The sequence below is a fragment of the Lynx rufus genome, unplaced genomic scaffold (genome assembly GCF_022079265.1).
Source record: "Lynx rufus isolate CCGP_SWC_20201006 ecotype Redwood Valley unplaced genomic scaffold, mLynRuf1.p SCAF_8, whole genome shotgun sequence".
NCBI lineage: Eukaryota > Metazoa > Chordata > Mammalia > Carnivora > Felidae > Lynx > Lynx rufus.
The window spans coordinates 43,589,887-43,609,397 of NW_025814896.1; the positions used below are offsets into that span (position 1 = coordinate 43,589,887).

The window sequence follows — 19,511 nt, forward strand, 5'->3', positions numbered from 1 at the left end:
CTCCAGCACCCCGACCCACAGTCGGCTGCAGCTTGCGGGGGCTGCATCTGGAGTGACTTCTGCTGCACCACCTCCTTCTTCCTTCCGCAAACGCTGATGCCCTATGAACATGCGTTCTCCTCTGTCTCTCGTCCCTCAGCATCTCAGGTCTGCTCCTGGAGAGTCCAGCCTGGGACACCTGGAGCTAGCTCCCTGCTGAAGGGCGCCAGCAGCTGCTGCAAGCCGCCGGTGACCAAGAGGAGAGAGGGGGAGGACTGGGCCTGCGGGCTCCAGTCTGTCCTCGTTCATCCCACTTGGAGCCCACCTTTCCTTCCGCGCTGCGGCCCTGCTGAGCTACGGCGGCTCCAGGCCCACGCAGGACCAGCCTCACTCACCCCCGCGACTGCTGCGGCCCGGTTCCTTTAATAACCCCTCACTCAGCGTCACTATGGTGGTTCTCCCGTATCAAGCCCTGATACAGTGGCATGAGGAAAAAACAAAAACTTCACAAAGGACAAGAAAGAACATGAATTTTGAAATCAGAAAGGCCCTGCCTGAAACAGGTGTTTCACTTTATTTTTCCCGAAAACATGTTGTTCAATGTTTATGTAATGTTTTACATAACCCTCTAGGATTTTATCAGAAAGTTCCTGGATTTGAAACAATGTTCTTGAATCTTCAGCCACCTGTTCACTTTGTAAATGAGGTTTGATTCTGAAGCAGTGAAACTCAGGGGTAATTTAGGTTGTGGATGGGCTTTAGTGAAAGGCACGAGAGGTCAGGTTTGTGCTTTGCTGCTCGGGTAGAGGGCAGGACCCTCCCCTAGGAAGTGTGGAAGCCCAAGGAACAGTAGAGATGTGGATCCTGCGCTCAGGGTATGAAAGTGACCCCTGAGAGCTCCAAGAGGATTGTTTCTGGAACCCATGGGTCCTCCGGGCCTTCCCTGCTCCCTGAGCTCTGGGGAAAATAGTCTTGAACTCTGTACCCTCCTCCTGCAGGATTGATTCCAGAGCCTGTAGGGTGTGAGCCGTGGCAGCGTCTGGAGCCCTAACCCACCCTCCTAGTGTGATGGCTGCGGCTTCACTTCCACCTCGGGAATCTGAAACCTGGTGCAGTGACTCTTGCTGCCAACCCTGAGCTGAACCATAAAGGCAGAGAAGTCTGGGAAAGGTTGTATCATACAGCCAGGTTGACAGTGCAAACCAACCCTGACATCAAACCACCTGACCACACTCCGCGGGTCTCTCAGGACACTGGTTACCTTGCAGTGGCCCCCACAGCAAATACAGCCGGCCAAGTCGGACAGGGGAGAGCCAGTGCCGGTGCCCCCAAACCCCATGCGGGGGCTTCGCTCCCAGAGACTCTGCGCCTGTCCTCCCGCAGTCACCATCTCGGGAAAGGAAGTGCAGGTAGTGATAACAGCAACCACTCAACCAGGTCTATTATTTATTGTGCTGAATTACTCATTCTAAACTAACAGATACTCTGTCAACATAGTTTAACAGGAACTATTTAGGGACTCCACGATTGCAGAGTTATCACCCAAAGACTGAAATAACAGTCTGAAAAAATGAGTGAGTTAAAATTGCACATTCCTGCACATGGGCTTATTCAAAGCTTGTTTGTCAACCGGAGAACAAACCACAACAATAGGAATATTTCACATTAGAAATGAAAGTCTTTAAATAAAGTTAATCTTAATGTACTAATTTGGAACCACCTACAAGAGATATTAAGGAATAGAACAAGATGTAAAACATCAGACGGGTGTGTAGTTTGCTAGTACTTGTCTTAAAAGAGGAGAAAGAATATATCTGTTCTCTGTATTTGTATTTTATACATACCCTATATGTACATATGCATATATTACGCACATGTGCTTATATAATCCTCTACTATTTCTGGAAAGACGCAGATGACACTGGTATCATTGCAGCCTCTGAGGAGGGGACGTGGGTGGCTGTGGGACAGGGATGGCAGAGTTTTTACTACTTAACACTTCATACTGTTTAGCTTTGAACCATGTGCAATTATCTATTGAAAAATAAATTTTAAAGAAAATTCCAAAATAAGCAGCAACAGACCCTTTACAAAACATATGTTAAATTCGTCACCATCCAGAGCATATTGGGAAATGCCCACATGGTGGCTTACACTGTCATATTAAAAAAAAAAAAAATCTTATGCGTTCCTCTCAACCTCAATTTCCAAACCACAAATAACACATCTCAGAAAGAAACAAAGAACAGCTAGAGCTGGATGGTTTCTTGAAATCAGGTCCCGCGCAGGCTCTTGGGTCTAAGAGTCATCCAGGCCGAGCTTAGCAGCAAAGAGTGAGGTGATGACCTCATCCCCAGTTTTCAGAGCCAGGTCATATGCCGTCTGGCCATTCGTGTTCTTCTTTTGGATGCCTGCATTGCATCTGCCAAGGAAACAGGCATGAATAGAGGCACTCAGGTGCTTGAACTCAAGGATGGCTCTTCCCTGACACAGAGGCCGGTCTGGGAGACTCCCAGACAGACCTTCCTACACCCGTCCCCAAGAGGCCACCATGACTCTAACTCTCAAGGGTGGCTCTACCCTGAGACCTTTTGAGGGGCTCTGTGATTTCAACACATTCAATTGCCAATCCTGGCCATTGGCTCCCATTGCATGAAAGTCCTACAACCAAGTGTGTTGGGTGTGTGTGTGGGTATTTTCGTTGTGCTTTTAGAAGCCCTCAGTGCTGGGGACCCACAGTGGGATGGTGGCCCCCATTCACAGAGTTAACTGTTCAGGAACTGGGGCCTTCTGAAATCATCATAGTCAGCAGGGGGATCGCTGTGGCCCTCAGAAGTCTCCCCCAGAGGCCGGGAACATACCGCAGTAAAGCAGCGACGCACTCCCTTCCCGCCAGGCCAAGGAGGGTCGCTTCATGAAGAGCTGTATTTCGGAGCCTGTTTGGGGGGAAGAAAATCATCCTGCTAAAGCAGTTGCAATGCAGGATGCTATGGGCACACGGACAACGGATGTCTCAGTCACACCAATGACACTGACCCCCTCCTTTCATCTTTCCTTTCTCTCTGGTAGTATAGGGCTCAACTGTTGGTCACTTCACCACTCAAGTTCCTTGGGTCTTTATATGGCATTTACCATTGGAACCTGCATACATTCATGGAGTTGCCATATCTCCTGAGAAGACGTATGATCTTCTTCCTTCGTGACTCCCTCTCAACTGAGAGAACATGCATTCCATTTACTAGGTGGGGAGGGGGTGCCGTGGTTAGATTTTCTGTGTAACCACGGTTCAGTTTTTGAAAGTAATGAATTGTGACTGCCAACTCTAACTTTGTACACCGCCCCTCAAACAACGCAACTCCAACATGGCAATGGCACTTGATGGAATACCCTCTTATCAGGACCCCATGCTTCAGAGTAGAGGTGATACCCTACAAATCTGTTCCTCTGAACAGCTTGGTACTATATTACCAGACCTTCTAGAACGTGTTTTGTACAGCAGGTACAGTATGATGTTCTGTGAATTTGTACTTTAAGTTCTTTTTAATGTTTATTTTTTTAGAGAGGGAGAGACAGACAGAGTGCAAGCAGGTGAGAGGCAGAGAGACAGGGAGACACAGAATCTGAAGCAGGCTCCAGGCTCTTAGCTGTCAGCACAGAGCCCATGTGCGGCTTGAACCCACGAACTGCAAGATCATGACCTAAGCCGAAGTCAGATGCTTAACCAATTGAGCCATCCAGGCGCCCCCTGTGAATTTGTACTTTAAAGAAACTTTACTATTAATGCACAAACAACTCAAACTGTTTATTCAAATCTAAGTATCAGGGAGGACGAAGGCACATTCTTTCTTTGTAAATTGTGAATTACCTAATAGAATAAATCTCCTCAGTTGAAGCTCTAAGAAACAGACTGATGGTTACATTTGTCCCTCCTGGCTACTGGGGCAGAGCTAAGGGATGAAATGTTTGAAACTGCCAGTGAAGGAGGGCAGCTGTTGTCCAAAAGCAAATGGCACTTTGCTTTGCCCCTCTCCTAGTGAGACCTTGAATCTGTGTTTGTGAAATCTGCCCATAAGAGGTATCGGCTTTGGTGAAGAATGCATACTTCGCCTTAGCCATCCCTTTGGGTTGAATATGAGTGTATTCTGGTAGGAAAGATACAAACATTGGAAACAGAAACACTAAAGCGGGGCTTTCTGCTACCCACTGAGCTACCTGACAGGAGTTACCTTGCATAGAGACTACCTTGACTGCTTCTTTCCCCTAGCCAAACAAGCTTGGGGCAGGGGTAAGGGTGGGGGCCGGGGTAGGGGGTGGGGAAGAGCTTTCTAATTCTTGTTTGCTAAGGAACAACTCACTGAGCCTCTTTTACAGGAAAGCCAGATCTCTCCATGGCTTGTGCATGAAGAGCAGTAGAATGGTTGGAGTCTTGAGGTCATGTTCCTGGATCTATAGAGGTCCAGCTGTGGGGCAGAAGCCAGGCTGACCCAGGTCTCAACACTTAGAACTAACAATTATAAACCAGACTTAACAGAGTTGGCTCCTGGTGGAAAAATCTGCTTTCTTCTATTGGCATAAACTAAAATGGAAGAAGAGATCTCTGTGCTCTATTTTGAGGGAGGGCTTCTGGTCTGGCTTTCCTCCCTCCCCCACCATGGAGCTAAACTCTGCTAACCAGGCTAATGCAGTGGGAGAGACAACGGGCTATCACACACTGTTCAGACAGATGGTACGAGCAGAAAGTTAGTAGCGACGCAACGGGATTGCGTGTGGATGAATGTCGATTTATAGAATGGTAATGAAGCAAGAATGGAAACTGAGGAACACCAAGGAAAAACAGGTAATCTGTTCCGTGTCCAGAGTAGTTTCTTCCTCTCAGCTGGACTTTTTTTTTTTTTAATTTTTTTTTTCAATGTTTATTTATTTTTGGGACAGAGAGAGACAGAGCATGAACGGGGGAGGGGCAGAGAGAGAGGGAGACACAGAATCGGAAACAGGCTCCAGGCTCTGAGCCATCAGCCCAGAGTCTGACGCGGGGCTCGAACTCACGGACCGCGAGATCGTGACCTGGCTGAAGTCGGACGCTTAACCGACTGCGCCACCCAGGCGCCCCATCAGCTGGACTTTTCATAAAGCTAGGACACCTTATACATAAGCATCAATTCAAAATCTGCTTAAGAGATTTTGTATCAACCACATACATTATACGTAAGTGCTCCAAGAAAAGCCTATCTGATTTGTGCAAATATAAAGTATACCTTAACAAGGTGACATTATTTTTATGAATAATGAGTGTGGGTAAATGAAGAAGCTGACAAAGTATGAAGAATGTGAATCCTGAAAAGGTGAGCAAGTAAATGCCAGCCACTAAATATGTATACCAAGTGTGCCAAACATTCTGCTAAAAAAGGGGTCATGTCTTGATATAGCTGTCCTATTGGGCAGAACTTATAAAAGCACACATAGAAAAGTTACCAGGGATATATATATTTTTAAAAAAAAATTTTTTTTAACGTTTATTTATTTTTGAGACAGAGAGAGACACAGCATGAACGGGGGAGGGGCAGAGAGAGAGGGAGACACAGAATCGGAAGCAGGCTCCAGGCTCTGAGCCATCAGCCCAGAGCCCGACGCGGGGCTCGAACTCGCAGACCGCGAGATCGTGACCTGAGCTGAAGTCGGACGCTTAACCGACTGAGCCACCCAGGCGCCCCAGGGATATATATTTTTTAAACAATTTTTTAATGTTTGTTTATTTTTGAGAGAGAGACAGAGTGCAAGCAGGAGAGGTGCAGAAAGAGAGGGAGACACAGAATCCGAAGCAGGCTCCAGGCTCTGAGCTGTCAGCACAGAGCCCGATGCGGGGCTCGAACCCACAAACTGCGAGATCATGACCTGAGCCGAAGTCAAACACTCCAACGACTGAGCCACCCAGGTGCCCCAACAGGGATATATTTTTAATAAAAACACTAGAGGAAATTTTGAGACGGAGAAAGCCAGAAGCAAAGCTATTTAACTCTTAGACCCCTGTGCTGGCTGCATGATGCTCTGACGGGGCCTCAATCTGGTCTCAGAAATAACTCAGGGGGCAGCAGTGTCAGATATCTGCAGGACCCCTGGAGAACTTCTAGTTTGGCAACTTGTTTGGCAGGATATAAGCAATTAACATATGGAACTCGTCCTCAAGGAACATTCCACCCCACCTTTCCAAAGTACAGTAAAATCTTGGTTTGTGACCATAATTCGTTCCAGCAACATGCTTGTTATCCAAAGCATTTGTATATCAAAGTGAATTTCAAGAACCATTAACTCAGTTGTGATCATGTGACATCTGGCATCATGTACTACTCGTATCATAAGACATCACTAGTTTATCAAGTTAAAATTTATAAAAAATGTTTGCTCATGTTGCGGCACACTTGCAGAACAAGTTATTCACTATCCCAGGTTTTGCTGTAATTTGCAAGAGAACAACAGAATCACGAAGCTGGGAGAAGTCAAGAGGCAGGACAGCCCTGAGACTAGGGAAATGACAGAAGCACCCAACAGGACTTGGTATCGTCCTCCTGCTTCATCAAATCATGTGGTGAACTCTCATGTGCAGGCTCGCCCCCAGGGTGTCAGCACCCAGAGACAGACGGATAAGGTTTTCTTTCTGCAGTAATTTCATGGGTACATTTCCACAGGGAATACACTGGGGCCACTCCTCTCTTATGGATGCCAACAGCTCAGATCATGATGAAAATGTCACCTGACATCCCAAGGGCAAAGGATTTGCCGGCCCCACAACAGTATAAATTCATGAGTTAACAAAACTTATCCTTTATAAAAGCTACAAAAAATCAGGCAATCCAATAGTCCATTTAAAAATTTTTGTTTTCCCTAGATTAAGGCCCAAATGGGTTTAAAAATGGTTCCTGACTGGTTCAAATTGAACAGGGCACACGTGCGAGGTCACAGCTGGCTGCGACATTGCCAGGGCTGCCCTTTTACTGTGTCTTACTTACGGTCCCCACCGCTGCTCGGTGTCTGCTCCTCTCTGCACAAGAACCGGAATCGCTTCGTGGTGCTTATTCACAACAGCCATGGTTATAAGGGGTCGCTCCTCACTGTCCCTGCAGTTGGGATCTGCTCCCTGCAGCATAAGGAAAAGGACAAACTTGCCACAAAGCCCTGCTCTCAGCAGCATCCACCTGCCGTCCTATGAAGTGTAACAAATATGCTTTCCATCAAAAGAAAGGAACATCAGGAAACCTAAGATCTGACCTATAACAGAGCTGCGGGTCATGGTGCCATAGAACTTGTGCTGTCCTCATCAGGAAGGCAGGCACCCAGACAACTTTGCTTCTTTAGGAAACATGAAGGTCACATGGGGTCACAGACCAGGGATTCTGTCCACCTTTGTGCACATTATTCGGGCTCATATGACTTTTCGGTATATTTTCTCTGCTATAAAAACTAGCAACCAATAACAATTAATGTAAAGTTCTGGACTGGCCAGTTAATCCACTTCCAGTTTAAAATGAAATGGCCCTGTGATGATCCCAGTACTGAACAAGACTTCCACATGAAAGAGACACAGGTGAATCACAAGGCTGAAATCCTCAGAGAGATTTCTTTGGGATGTACTCACCTCATCGAGCAGCTGTTCAATCACAGAGACTCTTCCTTCCCCTGTCGGTCCCACTTCCTTCAGCAGGAGCCTGTTTTCAGGCTGTAGGATTATACAACACGGTCATTTCCACCACCACAAATATTGCTGCCCCACTTGTGTGAACTCAACCCTCAAGGCAAATGCCTCCTCTCCAAGGTTAAGTTCTGAGTCCCAGGGACAGGCGAGTGTGAGCAAGTGCATGCATGTGTGTCCGTGAGTGCGTGTGTGTGATCTTTGACAGCCAGCAACACAAATAAACCCAGCTAATGTAAAGCTTGCTGGTCTCTGAAACCTTGTCTTGGGAAAGGTTTTATATTTGGGGACATTATTTTATGCTTATTAAGGACAGGGATGCAATGAGAAACCTCACAAAAACCCAGAAACCCCACACTAGTTTTATTACAAAGGAAAACAAATATTCCTAGGAAAAGCAAACGGGTGAATCCTACAATTCACCCTGCATGCTATATAAGGTGTTCAGAATCAGCCTAAGTATGACTATCCAGAAAACACACTCATCCGACACATGAGTGAACCGATAAAGTCAACTCTTGTTTGGGGGTTAAAAGCTCTCACTTATCATCAGAAATCTGAAGAGTTTATTATCTTTTCTCTATTTTCAAAATATGATGAAATTCATCATTATATACAATCTTTATATAAAGGATTTCAAATGCTGGCTGCCACAAGGTTGAAGAGGCAGTCTAGAAAGCTGGAGACATTACTTTCAGTGTGTTTCTATCAATGGATCTGAGGGTGACTTGGGATGGTTCTGGGATTCCCAGTTTCCTGTATGCATAGTGAAAATAATATCTACCCCCCTCCTGGCTCTCTGGGAAGTCAGAGATGAGGGCATTGGTCAAGCCTCTGAGCCTTTCAGGAGAAGATGCCGGGTTCAGGCTATGTCCCCTCTGCCCCCATTCTAGAGTGATTAGCTTGGAACAATGTACTCTAACAAGTGAAACCCCAGGCAGTCTTGGGGGACACACTTGTTCTGGCTGAATTCCATTCCTTATGGAAAACTATACTAGAATGCACTTGAATGTCAACCTCATGAGGTCTGAGACTTTTATATCTTTTTTTAAACAACTTTTTTTTTTCAACGTTTATTTATTTTTGGGACAGAGAGAGACAGAGCATGAACGGGGGAGGGGCAGAGAGAGAGGGAGACACAGAATCGGAAACAGGCTCCAGGCTCTGAGCCATCAGCCCAGAGCCCGACGCGGGGCTCGAACTCACGGACCGCGAGATCGTGACCTGGCTGAAGTCAGACGCTTAACCGACTGCGCCACCCAGGTGCCCCATGAGACTTTTATATCTTTTGTTCACAATTTATTTTTACCACCAAAAACTGTGCCTGGTGCATGTGTGCTCAAAATAACTGCTGAATGAGTGAACCACTGAATGCTGTTATTATTTTCTTATACTTATCCCCTAAATACAAATGAGAAAATAAAGGCACATAACAATGGGGGATTCAGGTCACACATAAAATAAGCAGGTGGAGTCTCGAAAACTGTTAAAGTTTATTGAACTTTATACTTAAACTGGGAGAAGGCCAAGAGTATGAGGAATCATAAGCGATACAAGTTAATATAGTTCTATGGCTAAAATTAACAATTCAGGCAACTACAGATGTTGGTGACAATGCAGAGAAAGAAGAACACTTAAAAAAAAAAAAAGACAAACCCTCTTGCACTGCTGGTGGGAATGCAAATTGGAAAACAGTATGGAGGTTCCTCAAAAAATTAAAAATAGAACTATGACCCAGCAACTGCACTACTAGGTATTTACCCAAAGGATATAAAAGTGCTGATTCAAAGGGGCACATGGACCCCAGTGTTTATAGCAGCACTATTGACAATAGCAAAAGTATGGAAAGAGTAAGTAAAAGTATGGAAAAAGTAAGCAAATGTCCATTGACTGATGAACGGATAAAGAAGATGTGGTATATCTATGTAATGGAATATTACTTGGCAATCAAAAAGAATTAAATCTTGCCTTTTGCAACAATGTGGATCGATCTAGAGTGTATTATGCTAAGCAAAATAAGTCAGAGAAAGACAATATATGATTTCACTTATATGTGGAATTTAAGAAACACAACAGATGAACACAGGGGAAGGGAAGCAAAAAAATAAGATAAAAACAGAGAGTTAGACAAACCATAAAAGACTCTTAAATACAGAGAACAAACTGAAGTTTGCTTATTAGGTCTTGGGTGGGGGGACAGGCTAAGTGGGCAATGGACATTAAAGAGGGCACTTACTGGGACGAGCACTGTGTGTTATAAGTAAGTGATGAATCACTAAATTCTATTCTTGAAATCATTCTTATGCTATATGTTAACTTAACTTGGATTTAAATAAAATAAGTAAATGGGGAGCCTAGGTGCCTCAGTCGGTTAGGTGTCTGACCTCAGCTCAGGTCATAATCTTGCAGTCTGTGAGTTTAAGCCCCGTGTTGGGCTCTGTGCTGACAGCTCAGAGTCCAGGGCCTGCTTCATATTATGTGTCTCCCTCTCTCTCTGCTTCTCCCCTGCTCACACTCTGTCTCTCTCTCAAAAATAAATAAACATTAAAAAATTAAAAAATAATAAATTAAATAAGTAAATAAATCAAGGCCAGGGAGAAATAGATTTTTTTTTAAAGTTAATACAATTCTAAGGTCTTCTTCCCACATTTATTGGTGTTTATGACATGTAAAGCATGTAGTGGAAAAAAACAAGTTGAGGCAAGAAATCACCTGCCTTTGTAGAACTCATGATAACAATCTGGGCGCCAGTATGTGCACCCCTGAGGATGCCCTGAGGGCTTGGCTTCGCGAAAAGAGGAGGGAAGAACTGACTTGTGCCCATCTCCATCTTGGTGGAGACCCAGGCTTTGGGTTTGTTGCTAAGCACATCTGTCCTCCTACTGCAGCCAAAGAGGACCAAATGAAAGGCAAGGTGGTGGACTGAACAAGGGCACCCACTGTCTCTTTCTCCAAAGCTCCCGTTAAAATGTTAATGCTCTATATTTTTGAAGAACAAAACTCTAACAGCTGTGGGAAACTGGAAGAGTGCCATCAGTGGATCAGTAATCGTGAGAAATTCCAAAGACTGAAAGTAGGTGGAATCTGACTGAGAGGGAAATCAAAGCAAAGAAAAAGCAGTTGAAGACACCAGACATATGAGTGTGTTTCCTCCAGGAAGCCCTGAAGAAGCTGAGTTAATCAACAAGGAGGGCAGGTGTTGGGTGCAGGCTGGATTCATGAGCATTTTAGGAAAGGGCTGAGCTGGGTGATGTCCTCCCCTCTCTCCTGTGCTCTCTGCTTAAACCCTGATAACTATTTTCCAGAGCGTTAATTATTTGCCTAACAAAGAGTTCTCCTGGGAGTACTGGGCCCAGGAAGGCCAGAGCCCAGACCTCTATGACAACATAGATGGAAGGAGAGCAAGGAAATAAAAAGAGCCCCATCCAGGAATGAAACACTCTAGAGCCCTTCACAGCACAGACTCACCTCTAGGGGGAAGGCAACTTAGGGGACCCCAAGGAAATTTCTTGTGTTCTGCCCAAACACTCTCCAGGGAGACAGCATGCCCATCCCCCCCAATAGGCACCTCAGGCCCACACACCCAGGGCAAGCACTGGCACTACGCAAACTAGCCCTTCACTTGTCAACATGACCTGGCAACCACAGATCATCACTTATTTGAGACCAACCAAAAACAAGACAGAGAAAGATGGACAGACAGAATTGACCCCAGAGGAAACAGAGGTGATTCAGGAAACTGATGAGAACTTTAATTCTAATTAATAATCTTGACATATTTTAAAGAATTCCATAAAATAAAAAATATACCCAAAAAAGGCACAGAAAATGAAAAAGTATTTCTCCATTTAAAAAATCTCAAAGTAAAACATTAAACAGATAGGCCTAAGAAGACAGCTGTGAGGACAAAGGAGTACACTTACTGTGAGCTGCTCCTTTTCTTGAAATGTTTTGGTCTTGAAATTCTTTGCCCTCTTGACGTTTTCAGTGGTATCGGAGGTGCTCTGGCTGTAGTTGCTCACTGGAATGACAAAGAGTTGAGGACCAAAACAATGTCCCCCCGCCACTCCCCACAAATAATATAGACCTATCCTACTATTGTGCCCCTCAAGAGGTCAGAAGAATAAAATGGCTTTTATAGAAATTTCTACTTGATTGAACTTCACAAGAAGGACTCCTGGAGCCATTCATCCCAGACTAAGACCAGAGGATGAGTGGGAAGGAAGGAATAAAAGGGACTACAGTTTATAGGCACCAAAGAACACCCCCCCACACAACCTATCTCCCCAAGCCCTGTGAAAGACTTGAAAAATCTCACCCCTGACTTCAGAGAAGCCAGAAGAATAAAATGGTTGGAACATTACAGTGAGATGCATGGTTGGGCTGGAAAACTATAAGCAATTCCCTGCCATCCTTGCCAGGTCAATGTGTTCCTGGTCAATTGTTTTAAAGTCACCATAAGGGTACAACTCACCCAGGCTGGACCTGCTGCCAAATGGCCCATTACCACCCTCAGTGACACTGCTCAGGAAGTGGCTGCTGAAATCCACAGCCTTGCTGCGGTAAAGGTTCTGGACAATGAAAACAATTAGTCACCATGAATGACAAGGTTGCTGTGTCCCCACAGAAGGAACAATCTCCCTGCTAACCTGTTCCTCTCTTTGTTAATGACAGCTTTAGCTACACAGTCAAGCTTGAACCTGGACATCCTTCCTGACACCTCCTCCCCTCCCTGTAATGTTTTGTCCACTTTGCCTCTTAAACGGCTCCTCAGTGCAGCCCTTCTTCTCTGTTGTTACAGCCACAGCCCCTTTTCATATGCCAGGATCACTCCAAGGGCATCCCAACAGGTTCCTGCCAGCCCACTTTCCATGTGGCTGCCCCAGTCATCTTTCTAAACTGTGTAAGTACTGGTGTCCTTTCCCTGCTTAAAACCCTTCTGTATCTTGGAATTAGGTGACATCATGGGGAGACTCGAGCCACAGAGTTTGAATCCTGGTTCTATTACTTACTAGTTTAGGGACCTTAGAAGAAGCAAGTTGCTTAATTTCTCTGAACCTCAGGTTCTTTACCTGTAAAGTGGAAATATTATGGCCTACCCCAAAGGGATACTGTGAAAGTAAAATGAGGTAAAATGGAGGCCTATAAAGTTAGGATAGATGATACATGGTCCAGACCTGGAATTCTATATCCACCTGGACTGATTCCACAGTGTGGCATCCTGCCCCACCCTCACCTGGTTGCCTCTCCCGCCACAGGGAACCACCTGCTACTTCCTCAACACTAGAACACACAGGTTAAGAAAAAACACATATTAAACCCGAAGATAATTACTCCACTTCTACTTGATAGCATGTTATATATGCTCTCAGTGCCCACCCAAAGCATACCCCTAACTGATCAGCATACCCCTCCCAGCTGCTGGGTTGACTGCTAACAGCTCACAGCTGACTCCCTTCTCTGGCCAACTGCCTCCAGAGATGGGTGCTGCCTTACCCTAGAAGTTACAGCCCTCCTTTTCTTGCCTCAGTTGGGACAACTTCGTGGTGTGACCCACATTTCAGAGCTCCTCGTGGATCAGGCTAAAGCCAAAATTTATGTGTGACCACTCAGCCCCTTCCCTGTCTCATGTCCCTCACTCCCCTTCTCCTCAAGTACCTCTCTGACCCAAGCTCTGCTCTGGCCACACAACTGAAAACATGGCATTTAGCACTTTACTTGAATTCACAGCACTTTTGTGGGTCAGCCCACTGCACACTCCCAGCCTCTGAGTTAGGCAGTGCCCATATGTCTGTCTTCATTTTAAAGACACTGCTAGCTCCCTACTGGGCATATGGCCAGGGCCTGATAAATGCTAGTTCCCCTGCTTTTCCTGGCCTTCTTCATCCACCTTCTCAATCCATTCATTATTCTTTTGTATATTCTGATTTCTTGCCCAATGAAACTAAAGCTGCCAGTATGAATCAATTAATGTTTGCCACACATTAAAGGCTCTGTAGCGAAGTTGCAATCACCATATAAGGAGGCAGATCAAGAGAGACATAGCCACAAAATTTGGCTTATTTATTATAGGCAAATAGGTGAAAGTACAAACAGGCAAACATTTTTGTTGGTCTTTCATCCACACCCAGACTTCAGTGAGTATAAAAAAGCCTGAGAACCACAGGACCGATAGGGTCGACAGTAATTCCTACTCTTACTACATCTTTATGTGCCTGAAACCTGACTTCTCTGAGGTTTAGCACAGTTATTTACCTAATCCTATGAAATTACTGGCCTTTAGTCAAGTTTTATAATATTTGAAACTTATGTCTTCCATGGGTTACCCAGAAGCATTTCAATAGACTATAGGCTACAATTTACTAGCTCAGTCAATTTTCAGATGAACAGTTTCTGAAAGTCTTACGCACCTTGTTTGATACTTGAATATAATTCAGCTGGATGCTAACTTCATAGCCATCTTCATGGACAGTAGCAGAGATAAGCTTTTAAAAAACCGTTAGAGAAAATTCACAACCATGCATGTGGGACTTAATGTCCTGAGCAACAGCCAAGAAATCCTGAGATGTTAAACCGTAAATTTAACCAAACATTTAATTAACTCAAAAGAAGGCAGGAAAAGAGAAACAATGGAACAAAACCTAAGTAAGATATAATACAAGTAGCAAAACAGCAGACACAAATCCAGCTATAGCTATAATTCCACTAATTGTAAATGAATGAAATTAATGTTCCCATCAAAGAGCAGAGACTGCCAGAATGGATAAGAAAGACCCAAATTTATATTCTCTGCAAGAAACACACATTAAGTTTAATCAAGCCACCTGGCTGGATGTCGTCAGCTGGGTGTCTGGAGGAGCCAGGCCTTGTCAATCAAGAGCCAAGCATCATAGTTGACAAGCTTTCTCTGTAAGCAGCAGGAGGAATTTGTCTCAAACAGGGGTCAACAAATTCTTTAAGGATTAGATAGTAAGTAGTTGAGGTTTTGTGGGTCATTGCCATTGTAGCACAAAGGCAGTCATGGACAGTAAGTAAACAAATTAGTACAGCCGTGATCCAATAAAACTCGCTTTGTAAAACTGAGTAATGGGCCTAATTTGCCCCACAGGCTATAGTTTGCAGACCCCTGGATTAGGCGAGAGAATGAATACACCCCCAAAACATTATCAAGGGAAACTAAGCACTACTTGACAATGAAATAGTTTCAATGTTGGCCAATTTGGTGGTAGAGGATCAAACAGGCTGATTTCTAAAGATTCCTTCTAGTGTTCTGACAAACAGAAGAGGTCTTCTCACAGAGCTGTCTCTTACAGTGGTGGTATAATGCCAGAGAAAGAGCATGGGGCTTCAAATCTGGAATCCCCCAAAAGACCCAACAGTGCAGTCCTGGGCAGGTCACCAAAGCTCTTTGAGCCAGTTTTCCTGGGTGTCAAAAATAAGGCTTGTTCTGATTATCTACTGCAGTGTAAAAAGCCACCTCAAACTTAGTGGCACTGAACGACCATTTTATTAAGTTTGTGGCTTCCCACAGGACACAGAGGGGACAGATGGTCTTGTCTCGACACATCTGCCACCTCAGCTGGGAAAACTCAAATGGCTAGAAGGTGGCTGCATGTTTGGAGGCTGGAATGACCCAGGCTCTCATCACTCGTCTGCCTGGCTCCTGACCCAGGATGATGACTCCAGGCCCGGGTTCAGCTAGGGCTGCAGACGGTGCACCTACACGTGGCCACACCATGGGGCTTGGGCTTCTCACAGCAGGGTGGCTGGGCTCCAAGAAGGAGTGTTGAAGGTGAGTGTGCCAAGTAAGAGGACCACACCCTGAGAGTCCCATGGCATCACTGCCACTGCACTCAGTTATTAGCCCAACTGCCATAAGTCCTCCCACCCGTCCACAGGGGACAGGGACTCTGCCCTTTGCAGGGAAAACTATCAAAGAATTTGTGGCCATTATTAAAAGCGGCCACAAAGGTAATATCCCTACCTTGTAGGTTTGTTATGAGCGCTACAGATCGATGAACATAACGCACATAGTGAGTGCATCATTAAACGGCAACTGTTATGATCACTACTGCTGCTAATACAGAATGGATTTCAGTGTGCAATTTGGCTAGACTAAACTCTTCTGGGTCTTTTAGCTCTGACCACAAGAATCTCCATAGCACGTGGAATGTAAAAGCATGGATGGTTCACAATTTACTATTTTACCTTGCTTAGGTCAGGTGCCCAGAAGCAGACCCTGAGACAAGTTTCATGCACAGGTGATTTATTGAGGCCGTGCTTGTAGGGGAGGGCAGTAAAGAAGTGTGGAAAGCAGGACAGGAAAGGGAAAGGAGCCAAGCAAAGTGCGATTTCAGGTGAAGTCAGTGGAGGGGAACTGCAGCCTGACCCCATGCGATGCTCTGGTGTGGAAATTCCAGTCAGAGCTCACCCACCTTTCCCATTCTGGGTTCTGCAATCAAAGCCCTGAACTCAGGGTTGTTCTGAGCATAAGACCTGAGGTGAGCAGAGATATGATCCAACTGTTTTCTCCAGTACCCTAAAGAAAAAGAGAAACCCATCCACGTGGATAATTCTTCTGAAGCCAAGAAAGAAAAATGCTAGTTTGCAACATGCATACTCAGAGAGGTTATTATTTTGTTTGGTCAAATTTTGTGATGGTTTGGCTTACTGAACCTTGACTATGTACTAGAATAAGTTCCATTTTTTTCCCAGCTTTTTTTTTTAATTAGACATGATTAATCACAGAATAGTACAGAATATCAAAAGAACATATTTTGAAAAGAGAGAGAGGGAGACAGAGAATCCCAAGCAGGCTCCATACTGTCAGCACAGAGTCCAACACAAGGCTTGTACTCATGAACCATGAGATCATGACCTTAGCTGAAATCAAGAGTCAGATGCTCAACCGACTGAGCCACCCAGGCACCCCCTATTTTATTCTTTTAAAATTAACCATATTGAAGACCTACCCTATGACCCAGCAGTAGCACTGCTAGGAATTTACCCAAGGGATACAGGAGTACTGATGCATAGGGGCACTTGTACCCCAATGTTTATAGCAGCACTCTCAACAATAGCCAAATTGTGGAAAGAGCCTAAATGTCCATCAACTGACGAATGGATAAAGAAATTGTGGTTTATATACACAATGGAATGCTATGTGGCAATGAGAAAGAATGAAATATGGCCTTTTGTAGCAACATGGATGGAACTGTAGAGTGTTATGCTAAGTGAAATAAGTCATACAGAGAAGGACAGATTCCATATGTTTTCACTCCTATGTGGATCCTGAGAAACTTAATAGAAGACCATGGGGGAGGGGGAGAAAAAAAAATGGTTAGAGAGGGAGGGAGCCAAAACATAAAAGACTCCTAAAAACTGAGAACAAACTGAGGGTTTATGGGGGGTGGGAGGGAGGGGTGGGTGGGTGATGGGTATTGAGGGCACCTGTTGGGATGTGAACTGGATGTTGTATGGAAACCAATTTGACAATAAACTTCATAATAAAAAAAAAAAGAAAAAAAATAAATGGTAGAATTAAACGAGTGGAAAAAAATAAAAAAATAAAAAATAAAATAAAATAAAATTAACCCTTTTGAGACATAACTTTTTTTTAACTTTTTTTTTTTACATTTATTTATTTATGAAAGAGAGACAGAGTGCAAGTGGGGGAGGGGCAGAGAGACAGGGAGACACAGAATCCGAAGCAGGCTCCAGGCTTGGAGCTGTCAGCACAGAGCCTGATGCGGGGCTTGAACTCATGAACCGTGAGATCATGACCTGAGCTGAAGTTGGATGCCCTGCCAACTGAGCCACCCAGGCGCCCCGAGGCATAACTTTTAAGCATACAGTTTGAATTTCAGCAAGCGTGTTTTTTACTATATATTTACTTTTACTCTACATAGTTAGGTCTTGTCTATGGCTTGCACAGAGTTGTTTTTTTTTTTTTTTTTTCTTTTGGCATGGAGCCCCAGTGTGGCACTTGAACTCATGACCCTGAGATCAAGACCTGAGCTGAGATCAAGAGTTGGATGCTTAACCAACTGAGCCACCCAGGATCCCCTGTTTTTTCGTTTTTTCAAAACGCATGATGACAATTGCTACCTTCTAATGAAATGTTCAGTCCACAAAATTAAATGTAATTATTGATATGTTTTGGTTTTGACTTACCATTTTATTATTTGATTTATACTTTTCCCATTTGTTTTGTTTTCTTTGTTCCTATTTTCCTGGGGTTTTTTGGGGGGTAACTTGAATACTTTTTAGAATTATATTTAAATTTTCCCATTAGCTTTTTAGCTGTATTCCTTGGTATTCTTTTTGAATAGTTGCCCTATTGATTAAAATATAGATCTTTTTTAAAAGTGTATTTATTCATTTTTGACAAAGGCAGAGTGCAAGCAGTGGAGGGATAGAGAGAAAGGGAGAATCTCAAGCAGGTCCTGTGCTGTCAGCCCAGAGCCCAGCGTGGGGTTCGAACTCATGAACCGTGAGATCATGATCTGAGCCGAAATCAAGAGTTGGACGCTCAACCAACTGAGCCACCCAGCCACTCCTATTTTATTCTATTAAAATTAACCCTATTGAGATAACTTTTAAGTATATGGTTTGAATTCCAGCAAGCATATGCATCCCAATCAAAACATAGAACATTTCCATCATTCCAAAAACTCCCTTGTGCCCTTCTACAGTCTGCACAGGGTTTAAACACACTTGAATTCACTAACTGCCACCATTTAATACTTGGGAGATGTCACAAGAGTCTGGATTTCTGGTTTCTTGTGGGCAAGCAGGAGACGCATTTACAGGAAATGTTCAGAACAGGCTAATTTATAAAAACAGAAAGCGGTGCCTGGGTGGTTCAGTTGGTTAGGCATCCGACTTTGGCTCAGGTCATGATCTCACGGTTCATGAGTTCGAGCCCCACGTCGGGCTCTGTGCTGACAGCTCAGAGTCTGCAGCTTGCTTCGGATTCTGTGTCTCCCTCTCTCTCTGCCTCTCCCTAACTTGCACTCTGTCTCTCTCTGTCTCTCAAAAATAAATAATAAACATTAAAAAAAATTTTTTAAATAAAAAACAGGAAGTATATTTGTGGTTGCCAGGCACCTGGGTCAGGAGATGTGAGCAGTGGTTACAAAAAAGAGTATCAGGACTACTTTTGGGGTGATGAAAATGTTCTGGATGTGGTAATGTTTCTATACTGCTGCTAATGTACTATCACTGAATTGTACACTTCAAAATGGTCAAAATGGTGAATTTCGTTATGTGAATTTTAGAACAGTAAAAAGAGAGAGATATTGGCAGAGAGCAATAATGACACAGACTAACAACATTTCTACCATCATAGTTGCAATCCATATGTGCTATTTGATTTACAAACTAGATGATGGGGCTATGAGTCAAAACATCAGAGTACTAAAAGTTTAAGGAAGAGCTATAATACAAAGGAAAATTACCTAAAGAAAAACGATGGAATTTACTTTTTTTTTTTTAATGTTTATTTATTATTTTGAGAGAGAGACAGAGCATGAGCAGGGGAGAAGTAGAGAGAGAGGAAGACACAGGATCTGAAGCAGGCTTCAGGCTCCGAGCTGTCAGCACAGAGCCCAATGCGGGGCTAGAACTCACGGACCGTGAGATCATGACCTGAGCCAAAGTCAGACACTCAACCGACTGAGCCACCCAGGCACCCCAAGGGATTTACTTCATTCATTCATTCATTCATTTATCCATTCATTCATTTATTTTTAATGTTTATTTATTTTTGAGAGAGAGAGCATGAGCAGGGAAGGGGCAGAGAGAGAGGGAGACACAGAATTCCAAGCAGGCTCCAAGCTCTGAGCTG

At 44.2% G+C, this 19,511-nt stretch overlaps 1 protein-coding gene across 5 annotated transcripts in view; it reads right to left on the reverse strand.

Moving 5' to 3' along the window:
* Positions 1-2,197: 2,197 nt before the first annotated feature.
* DZANK1 (double zinc ribbon and ankyrin repeat domains 1) overlaps positions 2,198-19,511 on the reverse strand; it is a 69,401-nt gene continuing 52,087 nt past the window's right edge. For all 5 annotated transcript variants that reach the window (XM_047069724.1, XM_047069723.1, XM_047069720.1 and 2 more), the window contains exons 13-20: positions 16,099-16,202; positions 14,074-14,148; positions 12,138-12,234; positions 11,587-11,684; positions 7,610-7,690; positions 6,984-7,111; positions 2,841-2,915; positions 2,198-2,401 (exon numbers count right to left, since the gene is read on the reverse strand). In XM_047069724.1, coding sequence (XP_046925680.1) covers positions 2,278-2,401; positions 2,841-2,915; positions 6,984-7,111; positions 7,610-7,690; positions 11,587-11,684; positions 12,138-12,234; positions 14,074-14,148; positions 16,099-16,202 — 782 coding nt within the window. In that variant the 3' untranslated portion in view covers positions 2,198-2,277. The remainder of the gene's footprint in view (positions 2,402-2,840; positions 2,916-6,983; positions 7,112-7,609; positions 7,691-11,586; positions 11,685-12,137; positions 12,235-14,073; positions 14,149-16,098; positions 16,203-19,511) is intronic.